At 39.2% G+C, this 19,005-nt stretch overlaps 1 protein-coding gene across 10 annotated transcripts; it reads right to left on the bottom strand.

Moving 5' to 3' along the window:
• Positions 1 to 695: 695 nt before the first annotated feature.
• Positions 696 to 17,049, bottom strand: gata3 (GATA binding protein 3). Of its 10 annotated transcripts, none has more exons than XM_079868671.1 (6): positions 16,966 to 17,049; positions 11,021 to 11,379; positions 9,450 to 9,983; positions 6,827 to 6,972; positions 4,988 to 5,113; positions 696 to 1,783 (listed from the first exon to the last, which is right to left on the bottom strand). In XM_079868671.1, the coding sequence occupies exons 2-6, from the start codon at positions 11,247 to 11,249 to the stop codon at positions 1,493 to 1,495; spliced, it is 1,326 nt and encodes a 441-aa protein (XP_079724797.1). In that variant the 5' UTR covers positions 11,250 to 11,379; positions 16,966 to 17,049; the 3' UTR covers positions 696 to 1,492. The 10 variants fall into 10 exon arrangements, with proteins under 10 accessions (XP_079724797.1, XP_079724800.1, XP_079724796.1 ...); XM_079868674.1 differs by having other exon boundaries at positions 9,507 to 9,983; XM_079868670.1 differs by lacking the exon at positions 16,966 to 17,049 and adding an exon at positions 16,758 to 16,947.
• Positions 17,050 to 19,005: the final 1,956 nt, after the last annotated feature.

Genomic DNA, 19,005 nt, shown 5'->3' with positions numbered 1-19,005 from the left:
TACTCTTATTTTTGTCCTGACATGTTAAAAAAGCATTTCTGATGTGACTAGCATGCTAACAGCAGTGTTGATGGAATGTCAAAGTCAAACTGGTAACGTAAAGAGTTTTAGGCTGTGTGGAGTAGAGTCCCTCACAACATCTCTGTTTATTTCTAGGCTTCCTGTTGGTGTGCGGCCAGCAGCATTCTGGGTAAATCTAGAGGTGTCCTTGTGGCTAGCAAAAAGCCATGTGTCAGATATCACACATACGCAGTGACATACCCACAAAAGCTCACTCTCGCATTCACACACAAAGTCGTATGCAAAAACACGCACAAAAGCGTTCACCGTTGCGTTCTCGTGTGATGTCAACAGAGATTAAACTAGTTTATTATTTTCAAAGAGGAAAAAAAAAATTACGCAACAAAAAGCAAGTCTTTTTTTACACTAGTGATTATTAAATTTGTACAACCATTCAGTCTGCATTACATAAAGAAATAATTCTACATCTTTGTTTCTTTCGTATTTTTGGTACTCTGAATTATACATACAAATAACAAATACAGGAACTTTTTTCACAATGCATATAACCTGGGCCCAAAGAAGTCTTTCATGTGTATATGTGTGTGCGTGTGTGTGTGTGTGTGTGCGTGTGTTTGTGTGTGTCTGTGTGTGTGTGTCTGTGTGAACACAAACCAATTGCCCAAGACCTATAACACATCCAGAAGAGTAGCTGGAAGTCTGTGAAACAGACCTGACTACAAGTTTTAATGCATTACACACCATTTTCCTTTCTACTTTTCTTCTCCCTACTTCTCATCTCCTACATTTTTCATCATTCGGATAGAAATCGTGGGCCACGTCGCCACGCCGTTCCATCTTCCAGGTTTAACTCGTACCCTTCTTATCATTAGCTGCCCACGGGCATTTCCTGTCCTCGCCTTTTTCTCATTTTGCTCTTTAAAAAGTCTTCATTAAATGTATTTCAGACATTTTTTTTTTTTTACAAATATATGCAGAGTTCATCTCCTGTTGTCATTCACAGCTCGATTCCTCATGTCTCACTGGGAGGGAGGGGGGGGGGGGGGGGACAGAATAGCAGATGCGTAGAAGAAGAAAAGGAGCAGGTTTTGGGAATTAGAGAAGTTTAGTTTAAAGTCTCGTAATGGTTGTGCCTTGATGCCCACAGGAAAGATGGCATTTGTACACAAATGAAGGTTGACATCAGCGCGAGGGTTTCGTGATTGGAGGGGCGATGAAGAAAGTCATTGTCTTTTCTCTTTCACTCTCACTGTCTCTCCCTCATAATGCGGGCTAGGGGGGGTTACCGTTTTAAGCGGGGCATACCGAAGTGGAGAAGGGGTCTTGGGGGGGGGGGCTCATAGCTCAGACGGTGCACGTGAGAGAGCTGGTTCAAGGTCGGAGGGTTGCGGCGGGTGACAGGCTTCAAGGTTAACGGTGCTTTGAGACGTCCACCGTCAGGAGATTGGGCGGTCGGAGGTAGCAGGGTGCTCTAGCCCATCGCCGTCACCATACTGGAGGGGTGGTGGGGGGCGAAGGGCAAGCTGGAAGAGGGGTGCATGGGGGTGGGCGTGGTCAACATGTGGCCGGAGTGCGAGAAGGGAGGGAACGAGCTCATGTGACGCGACAGGGCGGCCGGGCTGAAGGAACTGTTCTTTTCCATTAAGCTTTTGGAGAAATCATCCATGCTATCATGGGACTTTTTGCTCTTCTTGGACTTGCTGGACATCTTCCTGTTCCGGGTCTGGATGCCCTCCTTCTTCATGGTGAGCGGTCGGTTGATCTGCGAGGAGAGAGACGGCAGACTTTTAGTAATGGCCACGGGACCGTCCCGCTTGCATAAGACATTATTTTGATTTTCATACCACATCCAGAGGAATACATTATTGCTAAGAGATCAGTCCTTCATATTTTAGAAGACCTAAATCCAGTTATGTTTCTTTTAGGTATTAACTTAATCTCAGATGTTTCTCCTAAAAATTCCCATTGAGAAATAAAATAGACACAAAGGAGGCAGTTGTTGATATATGGTCAAATTAATGTGGATAGCACAGATAATTTGGTCTTGGAATAATGAGTTCATAATGAAATTTCTGACTTTTGATGTGTATCTTGGCAAATCGGAGCACAGTTTGAGACATAGTAAGAAACATCTGAGAAGTCAACCTTGTGTCTTTTCAAGCCTGTTTGACTTTCTTTCCTCTGTGAAGAATACTTTCAAAAAAAGAAGATCATGTGAAAAATGTCTTTTTTATGTACATACAATGAAAGTCAAAGGAGTCCAATGTTGTTTGGGACCCAATGCATGGACAAATACAGTTGAAACATTCTTTCATTTGTGGTCCACAGAAGAAATAAATTCATACAGGTTTGGAACGAGTAAATAATGATAGAATATACATTTTTTGGGTGACTTATCCCTTTAAGCAAAAGCCATATTCTCTCCATCTAATCTCTGTAATTGGTGTCTTGGAGAAACAATTGAGATATTAAACAGATCTCATTTACAATTTCTCCTTCTTACGGGCAAGTTGAAAGCTGACACCTCTTTAAGTCACGGTTTCTGGGATTAGGATTTGGTCAAACAATGAGGGTCACTTTACACACTCATAGTGAGACCCTTTAATTCTTTATTGAGTCCAAGCATGTTCTGATGGTATGTAATATTAGTTTCATTATAAGACAGATATATCGGTTTCTTTGTTCGAGTGAGCGTGTCTGTACATACAAGTGTGTATGTCGGGTCATAGGACTAGGCTGGATTTAGCCTCTGGTTCCCTGACGCCAGGCATGGCCGGTGCCAGTCTTGCCAAAGAGAGAAACCCCAGACTCTGGCCAGCCGGGTTCAAGCGCAGTAGCACTGCCACATCCGTCTGCCAAAGCCTGCTACTTTCACCCCATAATTGGACCATTTCTTTCCCTCTCTCTCTGTCTTAAAACACTCTAGATGCTTTGCGCAAGAGCTATTAAGTGATACTAAGAAGTATGTTAATGCGTTTGATTGTTTTTGAGACTTTAAGACTTAAACTGTGAGCTTTCTACTGTTATTTCACCATTTTGATTTATGAAAGACTGATAAAACCCACAAAAATGTGAATGTGAAAATGTGAGTATATTTTGAGTAAATGTTTTAAATAACCACTGTAAAAAAGAAATGATTATCAATAAGTTATGACAACATGTTTTCACATTGCTTTAACTCATCAAAACAAGTTAAGCAACATTCAACTTCTTTTATAAGTTATATAAGATTCAACTCATCTTTTTAAGTCAGTTTAATGTAACTTAAGTTTAAATGACAAACATTCAAGTTGATTGTACTTAAAAAAAAAAAATTAAAACAGCAACTTTTTTATTACAGTGTTGAATCTAATCATTAATTTCAGCAATTTCTAAATTTGTAGAAATGCGCTCATTTGCTAACAACGAACTGGATTATATAAAAAATACACACTGTACTTTACATATCTGCACTGACGCCTGTTATCGGAAATCCCATATTGGCCAACCACTAGTGTAAATGTAAGTGCCAGTGTGTGTTTGTGAGAACTCACACCCCAAAGCAAAACTGTTAATTTGAAACATCTCCACTGGGCATCACAGAAAACACAAATGTCGGCTATTAGAAACACTCTTATATGTTGTTCAGTTAAACTTTTTTGGGCTTATAATGACCACATCAAAAAACTGAGAAAGAAACGGGCCAGAAGTCTAACCCCAAACTGACAGACATACAAATACAATCACAAATCAGTTCTTATGACAAATCCCTGTCGGCTCAATGAGATATGGGAGTGGTAGTGATAATGCAAACATGCGAGTTAGTGAAGTACACTCTGGAGAGAGCTTAATTTAGCATGCAAAATCTGGAATTTGATTCAAAGCAGGCCGACCTTAACAGAAAATGGGACGTACCAAAACAAACTAATTTTCCAATTATCCAAACTCTTGGTTGTTTCGAACGATAATACGTGTTATTCGTTTCTCTGATAACCTAGGTCAAGTTTAGGGGATTTTTTTTCCCCCGAGTTCTTACAAAACAGTCAAAACCAACATGGCAAAATGATTTAAAAGGTTGCGCTTGCGTGACTAGTAGGGGAGTGTAACAGGACCGTGGGGCCTCAAAGTGTGATGATACAGGATACCAGAGCTGATTAGGTAGAATGAAAATGTTCCCCGGCATATGTTTAACATAGAAATACCACCAACTGAAGTGTAATTCAATAGTACAACAGTACTAGCAGTTTAGCTCCAACATAATAGAAATAAAATAAAGAATAATATGAGGAAGAACAAAACAAATCTCAGTGGATAATTGACTCGAACGTCTTTGGGGAACGACCATTGGGGAATGTTTAAAAAAAAACGTTTTAGAATGGGTTAAGTTGTCCCTGGGGATCGGAAATCACCACTTTAAAAAACATTTCTGCCTTAAATTTTTAAGTACAATCAACTTGGAAGTTTAAGTAATTTCAACTTAAATTACATTAAACTGACTTAAAAAGATGAGTTGAATCTTGTATAATTTGAACATTTCTTAACTTATTTCGATGAGTTAAAGCAATGTAAAAACATACATTGTCATAACTTATAGATCATTATAATCAATCAGACAGGCCTTGAAAAAAAACCCGCAACAAATCGGAACTTTTTCGTTGGAAAGATAAAAATGAAACGGGTGTGATTGATTATTATAATGGTCCATTAATATAAATTTGTAGTCATTTTTGAGTAGTTGGTTTCACTTCTCACAATGTTGTGAATGTTGTAAAAGAAAGAAAGAAAGAGAAAGAAAGAAAGAAAGAAAGAAAGAAAGAAAGAAAGAAAGAAAGAAAGAAAGAAAGAAAGAAAGAAAGAAAGAAAGAAAGAAAGAAAGAAAGAAAGAAAGACAGAAAGAAAGAAATGGCATGACATGAAAGGTGCCATCATGCAAAAAGAAGATAGAAAATATCTTACTAGATAAGTGTAAGACAGCTATGGAGCTTACATTGTGTAATTTGTAATAGAGGCCGCAGGCATTGCAGACGGGATCGCCGTTTGCATTTCTCCGCCACAGTGTCGTCGTGGTCGTTTGACAGTTTGCGCATGAGGTCCCTGCTCGTCTGGCAGCCGACTGATGGACACACAGAAAGAGAAAGAATCACAGTTATTACACTCATAATATAATAACCAAAGATGATGATTACATTCCTACAGTGCTAATGGCCCCCAACCCTTCTGTTTCCTGAGCTTGCAAATGTTTTTTAAGCGATGCAGAACTATGTGAGAGGAAAAGAGTTCTCCATAACACTGGTGCCTTAAACTCTCGGGTAAAAATAGTGCCTTGCACACATGCCCTCTCAAACCTAAATATTTACAAAGGACATGAAAGCGCTGGTTTAAATAGAGCCCATTAAAAGCTGATGACATTTTCCCGTTAAATGATGGAGAAACAGCGGCTCTGCATGAAATGGATCCACGTTTAAACATCAACCTTCAAGTTAGATATTAGCCATCTTTATTCACATCAATATGCTGCACTAAAATAGCTTGCTCTAAATTAACATGCATTGATTAAAAGCAGTTAGAATTATTAATTATGAGCAGTTACTGACATAATCAATTATCATAAGTAAAAAAAAAAAAAAAAAAAAAAACAATGGGGGGGAATTCAAAAAGAAATGCAATGAATTTGTAGGGATCAGCAATATGTTTTAAAAATGGACTGCAGAAAGAAAAATCAAGCTGCGTTTAGGGTTAATATACAGAAATGCTGAAGTAATGACAAATTATTCATTAATGCGTCGTTGAATTCAATTTAAAGGCGCAAGATTGATTGACATGGTCGAAGCGTCATAATAGACGACGTTGGTGTCCTATTATGATTGGCTGATTTTTATTGTTTGTTTATTTTTCTCGTTTGTGCATTAAAAAAGACAGCTAAATTGTATTGCCAAATGAATTAAATTCAAATAAATTAGGCAACATTTGTACTTTAAAGGCAATTCTTTATTCCTGTGTTATTCTTCTTCATACTATTATTTTCTAGAGTAGGTTGTTTGGCTCAGTGAAGATCAATCTGAAGTCGTGACTCCTGTCTGCGCGTTCTCGCCCGTATGTTTAGACTGCGGGAGCGAGCGCTGTTGTTCGAGGAGTTTTATCAGCTGCGCTCAGATATCCGCCAGTCTTTTCCTGGGAAGTCGGCTTTTCACATTAGAGAGGGAGAGAGAAGGCCAATGCCAAAATAGCAGCGCTCGGACTATTTCTCTGCGCCTCAAGAGCTTCGACTCTATCCAAAGCCCGAATATATGCCAGGCCATTGAAAACACAGTGTTCCTCTCTCCCGTTTATTAAATCCCTGTGAAACAGTGTCCCTGATGAATGGCGCATTGTCAGAATTGAACCTAATTTCTGCAGACATATTTGACCTGTTCGAGCTGATCGCCTCCCACGCGTATACTCATTTGAGATAAGCGCTCGTTTCACAACACTTTGAAGTCTCTCCGTGACGAATTTCGTTATGCTGACTAGTAGACACGGTGTCAGCAATATTTGCGATAAAATAAAATTATCCGGGATTTTTTTTTTTTTTTTTTTTTTTTGTGTCGAGCGGGGGAAAATAAATAAAAATGAATAAATAATAAATAAATAAAAATTGAAACAGAAAAAAAAAATCAAAATAACTTAAAAATTATTGCTAATAATAATAATAATAACTGCTATTGCTTAATCTAAAAAAAACGAGACCTGCGCTTGGCGAGTCAATTTCTTGCAGCTAACACTTCTTCCTGGGTAGAGAAAGAGAAAGACAGAAGTGTCATTAATACAGTGCTATAGAGAAACATACCAGCCTCCGCTTGGGCTTGATGAGGGGTCGGTTCTGTCCGTTCATCTTGTGGTATAGTCCGCAGGCGTTACACAAATAGTGACCGGTGCCATCCCTCCGCCACAGAGGAGTCGAGGTGGCCCCGCAGTTAACACATTCTCTACCCTCTGCCAACAGAGACACACACACGCATGCACAACTGATTTTTTAGAACCACTGAAACACACTTCCATGCACAATCACAACTACACAATCTTAGGCCATTGGTGAGCACACTAAAAAAACACCAGTGGCCAGTCGCTTTGATTTGTTCAAACAAAACACAATATTAAATATCAACATTTTACACACAAAATAATGACTGATAATTGTATTAATATTATACAAGTATGCACACATAGCAATTACTAATAATTCAATACTTATAAATATAGATATAGATATAAAAAGGCATTATCAAAAATACACATTCTAAAAATTCGCATGGATAAAAAAAAATGAATATGGAATGCATTAATAACAAATGATTATTATTATTGTTGTTGTTGTTGTTACTATTATTAATGCATTACCAAATAAAAACATTGTCTAATATGACATCACTGAGCTTAACTTCTCAACTGTCAAATATGACATCATCTGATAAGATCTACAAATAACTTTTCTACAAATAACTTAGCGGTTCTAAGTAGGCAATGCTGTGAAAATGTGTTCTTCAGGGGTTTTTTATCAAACGTATCATGCTCTAAACAACGATGCGTTGGAAATACTGCATCACTCATTAGAAGAGGGAATCGCAAATATAATAGCTGAATAAAGACTCAATTTCCACAGAAACAACCTCCCGGTTCATTATTAAACCACGTGACTACACTGTAAAAATAATAATAATAAAAATAATAATAAAAATAAAAATAATAATAAAAAAAACATTAAACTTGGATTAATTATTCTGATACGTTAAAGTTGATTTTAGGCTTTATGGCTGAAATCATGTTAAATGGATTGGGTAACAGTAAGTGAAAGCGTCGGTCTAATTAACTCATTGTGTAACCTGCTCTCTTTACGTAATTAAAACACAGTAGCGTTTGATTGGCATTCTTTCCGTTTGACTGACAGGTGAAGGGCGCGCGCCTCACATGTTCAGTGACCCACGCCTCCGGTCGCTCCGCTGAAACGAAAAACAACCTCGTCGTGCAGCCCCCAACCCCCCCACCCCCCTTTACCCAGCAGCATTACTGCTCTCATTTGTGGCGCGAGACTCTTTTGCTCTACAAACTGCCCCAAACCCACAAAAGCTCGCGAGCACATTACCACAGATATAGACGCACGCAATAACGGAGCGTTCTGATGCATCTGTGTAGTAGACTTTACCCTACATGTTTAGTTTCAAAACCAAAACCTAAAAAGAACAATACTAGAACTTTAGTGGAATTATAGGCTGTGCTTACTGTGCAAAATATTCATTCCAAATGTAGGCCTGCCTATACAATAAAACAGCAACCAATTTAAATAGGCTATCAATAATCTGTAGGCTATCTAATATGTAAAACTCACAAGTTAAATAAATTATAAATGGGGTGAATAGATATTTTCTATCTTTATCATAAAATCTATCGCTATGAATAGACTATTATTTAGAAAAAAAATGTTCCGTTCGCTAATCGCATTCAGAAAGCTGGTTGACCTTTAGAAATGATTTTCTCTGTGTGTTTGGATAACACTCTGTCTGTGCATGTCGGCCGCGCATTGCGCCAGCTCATTCGTTATTCCGAGCGATCCGCGGCGCATCCGGACTCTATCAAAGTTTCTGCGCAAAGTAAACAATGCAACTGTCGCGTGCAGCAGTCTGAAAATAATTGGATTAGCTTAAACATATAAACGCGAGAGAGATGGGGCCGTGCACTGTGAGGCACAAGAGGAGCAAGAGATGAGAGAGAAAACACTCACACACACACACATCTACATCCGGAAAACCCTCGCGCTCCGCTTTAAACGTGTAGACTCATCTGCATATGCTGAGCGACGTTTAATAAATCAGGGAGGCTAATTCCGCTTTGTAGCTAAACGACATTAGATATAATATTCTCCAAAGCGTAATATAATAATGAAATTATGTAAGGCAGCAGACGTGTTAACAAATCTATAATTTCTATAAAAGAGAACGTCTATTGCGCCTTGGTTATTTTAAAATGATACCACAACAAAAAGATGAGATTACTGCATCATAAATTAATCAAGCGAACGGGATTATAAACTAGCTCAAATTAATAATATAAATTCCCCCAAAAATAATTTATCATTATATTTATTTGAAAATATAAATATGTTGCCTTATTTTATAGCCTTATCTCGGTGTGACATCATAAATCACGTCAGATTTAAGGAGTGGAGCCATTCTTTGAACAAGGGATGTGGACTGTGCCCAAATTCGATAGCCAAGCCTTGGCACAGACCAAAAAAAAAAAAAAGAAAAAAAAAAAGAGCTGAACCAAATCAATAGTCTGGGAATTGGATAACCTGGGAGGCTGTTTTTGTGGAAAACGAAAAGAATGGCAAGTGCACAATAATAGAGCTCAACTGCTGAATGATCTGACTATGATTATGTTAGTAAAAATCAAAGGGTAGTAAAGCGCACGCCTACCTGAACAGGACCTTGTTTTTGGTCTCGTTTTGGAACCATAACTAGAAGAGGACCCACCTATCAGGCTACTTGGTGGGAAGAGCCCCGGCCCGTAATCGGACACATAGGAAGGGTAAGTGGCGATGGGATGGTGCGCGGAGGACGCGCCCGCTCCGATAGAGGCCATGCTCCGACTATGAGCCGAATCCAGCTTCATGCTTTCGGCCAGAGACACCTGGTACTTAATGCACTCTTTGTCCTCCTGCCGTATGGATGAGCCCGAGCCTGACGTGGAAATTGAGGGGTCAGGGGACACATCTTTGGGTGGAGTGGGGGGAAAGGTGAAGAGGTGTGGGCTCGGGTGGCCAGCGGACAGCGAGGAGGAAGAGGCTGGGGGGTAGACGGACAGAGGCCCAGGGGAACTGTGGTGTATGGAAGTTTTGGGGAAAGGCCCGAGGTTCCAGGGGGAGGTACTGTGGTGAGAGCCGATAGGTTTACTTCCATCGAGCCAAGGAAGAGAGCCGTGCAGCAACGATGGGCGACACACCTGACTACCTGCGGAAACAAAAGACAAGCCTGCTGTTAGGACAGGACGAGGTGGGGATTCGGCACATTAGGAAGCCACGAAATAACATCAGAACCATTATATATATATATATATATATATATATATATATATATATATATATATATATATATATATATACAAAACAGGGTCAAGATAAATAGCCTATTTTTACAACACAGCGCTGCAAAACCAAACAGGCTACATTTTGATTGATATATCTTTTTACGCGCATCTGTTATTTAAAGGCGCCGAAACCCTTTTAGCAACGGCCTTTTAATGCATGAAAGAACTAGTGCAACTTGTCTTAATGAGTAACACTGTGAAACTGCACGTAAAGGCCTACATTACTCTGAGAGGCTTTTGATGGGGCAAAGGGTCCCAATTAACAGCCCTCACGAGTTTCGATATCTCACCCACCCAGTATCTACTGAGGATGTGCGGATTTTAAGAGTTTTGATGTGTTTCGAGATTGGTCGATTCAAACGAGAAACAAGATCACGCTTTTTGCCCCATTCCGTTCAGGAAGTCATGTCAATAAAATAAAGCCATTTTTTCTTCCGCACTAAAAAATCAAGTGCATACAACAGGGAAAAATGCGCTTCATAATTTAGAGACTTCTGAAAAGCATTTAATTAAATCCCCAGCTAGTGCTAATATAAATATTTTCAGCATAATATGTGTCATCTTTTTACCAATCAAATATATTTCAGCTTATAACGTGTTTTCGAATAAAAAAACGCTTTAATTAAATTAAAGGCTTTCTAAAATGAAAGGAATGCATTGCATTATTTAATATTACACAATTGTTGTATGACCTAAAAAGTTAAATAACCATAGAATACTAGAAAGATGTGAAACCAGTGACACACCACTTCAGGTAAGCCACACGTAAACTACTCTGACACTGTTCAATTTTTTTAGTACAGCCCTAAGAATAGTTTCTTTCCTGTTACATATTATTAATTCAGTTAGAACATAGATGAATAATGTGGTTATAGAATTAGGACTGGTTTCGTCTACTTACTGTGAGGTGGCGGTGGGTACCTCTGCACGGCCCGAACCGAGTTCCCGTAGTACGGGTGGTTGCTCTGTCCGTCGATATTAAACAATACATCCACATCTTCCGCAAGTTGATACTGCGACGGGTCCATGTAGGAGTGTCCCAGTCCCGGGTGGTGTGACTCGGGATGCTGGCCGTTAATGACCGGGTGATGATGGGTCATCCATCGGGGTTGCTCCGGACTTACTTCCATCGTTTTCTCTCTTTTTTTCTCAGCAAACGTTCATACAATCACCGATACACACAACACGAGAGTTCAAAAAAAAGTCCAAACTCCTCCTTTGTTTAATCCACTGGTTCGAATATTTAGAACTTCCGATCACCTGAAATTGAACAAGACAATTTGTTTTTTACAAAGTCCGTCCGTTCGCTTGTGTTCTTTCTGTCATTGGCAAATTGTCAGAAGCTCGTATAAAACCGGGTCCGTCCGTTCAATAAACGCGCGTTAACTTCTGAAAGTCAAACGGATTTATATGCTACTATTGTTGGTCATAAGTCCGCGTACGCATCCAAACGCGCGCGTCAAGTTCCGCCAAGTATTTCAGTTGCGCTGCGTAGACTCAACAAGTGAGCTTGACGCTTTCAGGCCGAGCCGGGTCGATCTGGATAAGTTTTCTGCCTTATGACTGAACACAAGTTTGATCAAATCTGTGTTTATGCGCAGTAGTAACCCTCTTCCCTCTTACTCTATTTCCATCCCTCCCTCTATCTCTCTCTCTCTCTCTCTCTCTCTCTCTCTCTCTCTAGTGCTCACTCCCTCTGTCTCTGAATGCACTGCTCTCTCTGTGTTTTTTTACAGTGAAGGCATTCTTTCAGGATGGCGCCAGTCAGCTCAATGCTCGCAGACAGCTGTGGCGCGACGCAACTTAAGGAGGGTCTGTGGTGTCATCAGCAGGGGCGGGGCCCAACAGCCTGGACTAATTGAATAAAGTGGGCCAGGGAAAGATGACCAGGAGCTGCGCCCAATTCTGCTTCCCATTCATATACCGAATGGAGTTTTTTTTTTTTTTTTTTTTTTTTTTTAGTGGACCGTTTGAACGTGTAGGCCTACACAATATTTATGAAAACACAAGCAGGCTATGAAATACATATTTAGGCTTGGTTTTAAAAAACATTAATAAAAATGGGTTCATAAATAATGTAGCAATTCTCTCTCAAAAAAAGGTACAAAAGCTGTCACAGGGGCGTTTTTTCAAAAGGCACATCTTTGTATCCAAAGAGTCCATGTTAGTACCTAAAAGATAGCCTACAAATTGGTACCAAAATATTAGAATATTTTTTTGTAGGATAAAAGTAAAGAATTTAAATCAGGACCATGCCAGGGTCTGAAATAGAAACATAAATGTGTCTTCTCAATCTCTCCCAAAATGATTTCTTAAACAGATTTTTTGGGAAGTAGCCTATTTATTAGCTGCATAGTAAAATACATAAATAAATAAACATATAAATACGGAACTATCAACATAGTCCTAAAGGGAACCATCGTTGTTCTGTGGTCTGCTGTCTTTCAGGTCTACATGACTGTGTGTGTGTGTGTGTGTGTTATCAGTGGCAGCTTGTGTGGAGTGTATTCTCTTTTAAATTGTGACAGTGCGTCCTCTCGCGGTGACAAGCACGTTTTTCTAATGGTTCCCTATGCGTGTTCAAAACAGGCTCTTAAACCCTGACTGCGACATAGTCCTTTCTCTCTTCCCGCACTTTAAAACACGGGCTTTCCCCGGCTGCTGAAGTCTGTGTTCTTTAGGCTATTCCGAGAACGACATCAACATCATTATTAATTCAAGGTGCCATGACACGTTGCGATGCAAATACATTAAAACGTTAACCTTAATGTGTAATGGGAACGTATTTATCACCACATTAGGGAGCAGTGTCAGGTAGATTATTCGCTATTATTGTACTGTAATAAGGGGGCTTGGCCCTTAGGGTGATATTTTGTCTGTAATGCTCTGGTTTGGCCGTCCCGTCCCCACAGATTGACTAAATATAATTGGGCTGCTCGTTTGATGGTTTGAAATGCGCAGATGATGGCCAGCCCTGTCGACGCTGCTGGACGTGACGTCAGTAAACAGGCAGGAAATATAGACTCTACGCATTGGAGTTAAAATATGATGTGTTTATCTCGCGATAGCAATTCATAGGTGTCCAGAAAACGACAAATTCCCCTGCTACTCAACGAATGTGATTTCAACTGAAAAATATATATAGGCTAATAAACAGGCTATAACAATAGCCTAACAATCATTTCAATTCCTTCGCGCGACGAAGCTTCCCTCATCTTAAAAAAAAAAAAAAAAAAAAAAACAACATATTTGAAGAGAAATGGTTGAAAATGCTGATTCAGGAAATGTGTATTTTCTCTCCCTCCCGTACGAAGAGGAAAGCCTCTTCTTTCGCTAGTAAAGACCGAAGTTGGATGGAAAGCGTTGCACTGGCTCACTGTCATTGTCGAGCTGTCAGCGGACGCGAGCAATGATCCGCGCGAGCTATTATCCCGCGCGCGAGCGTACATTAGAGGTACTCGAAGACAACGCGCGACGGTAAAAAGTGAAATCCTGATTATGTGTTTTGTTTCTTGACTGAACGTCTTAAGCTTAGTGCGCGGGACAAGGATGGAAGCCGTTCCGAACACTACAGACACAGTTTGGGAAGTATTTGAGGCGCCCTCACAAGAAAATGTTGTAATTTATCACACTTCGGGCTGTCAAAACAAAATATGGACTACAATCCCATTATAGGCCTACAGCTGTAATGTGTTACACAAGGAAAATAAAAGCAGAAAATATAGGCTAAATAAAATAATTCGACACATAGGCTATATTATATAGGCATAGTATAGGCTATATAATCATATAGGCCTAGATAATTAGAAAGATGTGACACACACACACACACACACACACACACACACACACACACACATATATATATATATATATATATATATATATATATATATATATATATATATATATATATATAGGTATGTCTATAATGAGGGGTGGGAGGATTTTAAATCAGACCCATTCTTTTTTAGCTCGGGCCACCAGGCTGATTCATTGACGGCACTGTAAATCGGTGGTAGACAGCGATACTGGGTCAGGTTGAAGATTGGGTAGATAATTTGTGAATGATTATGTCAGGCAAGGCAGATTAAAATCAGGAGGCATCACACTTTTCACTGTGGGTGAGAACTTAAGACCCGGCCGTTTTATTTTAGTCTATCCTATAACAAGGGTTAGAAGATGTGCGCTGATAAGACGCTTTGTTTTTATCGAGCACCATTTATAAACACATAAAACCTTTTTGTAATAATTTTGGCGAAGTGTGTTTTCGAACGGGCGTGTAGATAGTAAAATCCGAAAGCTAGTCATGACAGATGCCATCAAAAACAACTTTTATTAGTGTTAGTAGTAGCAGCATAGTTGTTATCGTTTTTTAAATATATATATATACAATTAAATTACATAATAAACATAATCAGAACAGCGTTCTCATCCGCTTTCATTTTTGGTTGATCGTGGAGGCGAGTTCGATTGTTATCTTCAACTTGACTGATTTTCTCATTTCTCATATATGTAGATCACACACACACACACACACACACACTATATATATATATATATATATATATATATATATATATATATATATATATATATATATATATATATATGCCTATATATAATACAGGTTGTATGGGGATGAATGAGATTTTAATGCAAGCCTCCATGACTTCTGTGACCAGTTGAAGATGTGAGGAGATTTGATGAAAGGGTCGCCCTAGACTGCCCAGGTAAAGCTGTCCAAACAGATCGGGGTGAACCAGAGGACACACACTTCACCCCAGCTACCGAATGATAAAGACAGGGGAGGGGGGTTCAATAGCGAAACATGAGCGCTACACTTGCAATATTCACGCACTTAAGGGCTTGTTCGTCACATTTATTTTTAAGCAACAAAACGTTTCTCCTCTCAGTTACCATCTGTGGAAAATCACAAAGGAGCTTAACTGTAAAACGCAATTTGGAAAAATCCAAATTGCGTTGATTTATAGTAATACCAGTAGGCTAATGTTATAAAACAACAATTATTTAAAAAAAAATATATATAATTACAATTAAAAATAACATAATAATGTATAGCTAAATTATAATAATAACGGATAAAGGGCAACTGAACATTAAGGCAGACTTGGGCGGATTGTAATTCATGTACTTCGTCTTTTCAAGAACGAACTTTCTGAATTCGTATGCTGTGTGATGGTGGCCTATGTAGGTTATACAGCAAATTCTTAGAACCCACTCGAGGACGTGAAATTCTGATAGTTGCTTCATAATGAGAGTTTGACTTATTTCTAAGAACAACTGACAAAAAGGTGAGAGGGGAAAAACGCTAGAGCCTCGAGTGCAGGTTTTGTTTTTGATAACTCATCGCTCTAAAGAGAGAAACATCTAAAGACTAAAAGGTTTTCATTCGGTGCTGGTGATGATAGCAAAACTCGACACATCTGCAACAGGCCAAACAATTCATTTCCAAAAATATTCGTTATTTAGTCTCCATTGGTTATTCGTTCTTATTAATCCATCTCCGATATATTAGCCTTCGAAATATAAATCCGTCTGCTCGTATAACATCACCCTGTGTTCGGCTGCTTTAGGCCTAATGTATTTATTTGATCTCCACTGGTGCTCTTTTTGGGATGTCGCATGTAACAACTTCATAAACAAAGAGGCGCATCGCAGGAATATTGTCGTTCAAACAAAAAGTGCATCTCTTCCTTTCGGTCGAGTGCTGATTTGAGGACATGGTTTCAGATCATTTCACTGTGCAGCTGAATGGAGTGGCCGGTCTCGTGCTATCAGGGAGAAACAGCTGTTTTACGCGCATTCAGCTCCAAATCAATGGAAGCCGCTGCTCTCTACATGCAAATACAAACCAAACGAGCCCATGAAAGACGGCCTATGATGTGCCTTAATGTCGCGTCCTATTCTTTCTGTTTTCAATGCTCTTCAAACCAGCAACACATATGCATCCTCTCTCTTTCTGACTCTCTCTCCCTCTCTCTCTCTCTCTCTCTCTCTCTCTCTCTCTCTCTACACACACACACACACACACACACACACACACTGGAAGCGCAGTTTCAGCAAATCCACTTCTCTTTATGACCCATTGCGGGGCTAATCAGATCAATTTCACGGGTTAAGGGAAGCATACTTGCTCACACTCAGGTGGTAATAGATCATTAAAATCCTTCATCTAGAGGACGGTAGGCGGGAAAATGACTCTTAAAATACAAGTGCGTCCATAAAATCCCACCCCAATTGTCGGAAAGTGGACGTGGGTGCTAGTGAAACGCATAGCCTATATATGTGTCGGGTGAAATGAATAAGCTCATGAGAGTTGTCATCTACACGTCTGAAATTGTTAAATGACTGTACCACCCTCATACAGAACAAAAACATGCATGAGTGTCGATGAATATATATATATATATATTAAACAGAGACAACCGCAAACCAAATATGTATCTGCACCAAAAACATGAAATGGAGGGACAAAGCATCAGAAGAACTGGCATGCATAACGCTATGGTAGCAAATCAATGTATTCGACAGTTTTTGGGAGCTAGGCTAATTGTAAAACAGCTCGAATTAGTTCAAATAATCGACGTAAAATATAAATCCGAATATTTACTGACCTGCGGAATTGTGGTGGACGCGTGGTCAGGCGTTTTTTTTTTTTCTTTCTGATGGGCTTCAGATGTGAAGTGACACACAGATGGAAGTGCCGATGGCATTTACAGCAGGAGAGAAAAAAAACTAGGCTCCTTTTTTCTTCTAGCCTACACACACACTCACTCCGCCTCTCTCTCTCTCTCACTCACGCGCGCATACACACACACTTACCGTACTTACTGTACACCAAGCGCGAGCTCTTCCGGGTCGGTGCAGGCTGCGGAGTAAAAACACACACTTAATCTGAATGGGAGCGATCACACGCGTCCGTAACGAACCTTTTAACACACACAGAGAGAGAGAGAGAGAGGGGGACGTGGACGCACGGGCCGCGGAGAGGGAACAGGTACCGCCCGCGTGCGTTCGGTGGCACGACGCTTTTCTCCTTGAGCCGTAATAACGCAGTCCGTTAGATGCCAGACTGATGCTTTATAATGCATGAGATGACTGATAGCGGTTTGACCGTTTGAATTTCTGTTTTTATTCACCAAACTCTTGCGTAAGCTAAACTATATTTTGTAAATAATTTTTAACAATACAATATGATATTCGTTGAAAATAACATAGCCTAGATGCTGTTCGTATCTTTCCAGTGTTTTAGCCCATTTAAAATTCTAGGCTACGCGGAAAGAAATAGCTAAAACACGCGGGCTTAAACATAGATAGGCTATTTAACTAGAAATATTAAGTCTTTCTAACTTAAATATGTGATTTGTAGGCTATAAATGCAATAAGCTATTCTTCTTAAAGGCAATTAAATGTAGACCATAGATTCATGATGTGTCTGCATGTGTCGATAACAGCCAATTCCTAAACAAAATATTTTATTGTGGCCATGCCATTTGTTGGTAGGTAAATCGAGATTATTTAGGCTATATCACACCATCAGTAAGTTTTTATCATTTTATTATCGCTCTTTTATATTTGACGTTGTCTTTATTGAAATTAAAATGTAGATATGGATGGATGCTCTGTTGCAGGTTTGCAGTGGGAACTCGTAGAAGGTCTTTGATTCCTTTGAGAACGTCAGAAATCAGAACACATGCAATGTAATCGCGGTTCAGCTACACTTCCTATTCGAAATACAACCATAGTGTTTTTCTTTCTTGTGATGTGCAGATTGCAGATGACAAGCAGCTGTTTCGGCTAACACGCCCGTTTATTGACGGAATGGCTTTCTGTTCTCCTTATGGGGGGGTTGGGGGGGGGGGGGGGTGGATGATGTGCAACAAAGAGAGCGAGAGAATTAGAGAAAAGGAGATATGACGGTGAAACGGCTGTGACAAAGAAAACGAAAGAAAGAAAGAAAGAAAGAAGGAAAGAAAGAAAGAAAGAAGACGTGTGTGTGTGTGTGTGTGTGTGTGTGTGTGTGTGTGTGTGTGTGTGTGTGTGTGTGTGTGTGAATTGCTCTCACATTGCGTTGAGGCCAGTAAACTGATCACACCAATATCTGTCTTTGGAGAAGAAATTCAATTAAGGTCGTAAATTAAAGATAATTGACTGAAACGGCAATATAAACTTACAGCAACATCGAGCCAAAACGAGGCTCTTTAAAAAAATGAATTATTCAATGTTTCCAAAGCAAGAAGAAGACCTCAAATGTTATGTATTTGATTTAATAATGGAATTAGGCTAAGGCACATCCAGAAGATAATGATTTGATAATCTGTTTCAGTCTTAAATAAAGTGCTTAGTCAAATACACAGCACCCCTAATATCTATGTAAAAATGTTTTTTAATATGCGTCGATGATGAATGCGAGATGTAATAAAAACAAAAAAAGTCGAATGAAGAAATATTGCACAGATAATTAGAACACATTATAAATATGATAAACACAGATTAACGTCAACGGCGGTATAAAACATTATTTTTTTTGAATTAATTAGTTCAATCTATTTCTTTTGAGAGCCAATTAATTTTCAAAATCAATTTTCTCTCCTTTCTTATTATCTTTTATCTCTGAATGCATAGCATAAATAAGGGAAAATACTGACTTATCGACATCATCCATTTTGCTAAAATAACAAATAGTTAGCGTGTGAGTGTGTGAAATAAAATATTGTAAAATGAAAAACGATAACGAAGGCCTGCATTTTGCGGTCGGTTTTGAGGGAAATGTACAATATTATTTCTGAACCTGTTTTAAGGTTTGTGTGAAAAGGGAATTTTGTGTGAGCATAATTTTGAGTGCAATAAAAAAACAAAACA

The sequence above is a fragment of the Squalius cephalus genome (genome assembly GCF_949319135.1).
Source record: "Squalius cephalus genome assembly, chromosome: 4".
NCBI classification, from domain to species: Eukaryota; Metazoa; Chordata; class Actinopteri; order Cypriniformes; family Leuciscidae; genus Squalius; species Squalius cephalus.
The sequence above is the reverse complement of the archived record's forward strand: the minus strand, read 5'-3'. Positions and strand labels throughout refer to the sequence as shown.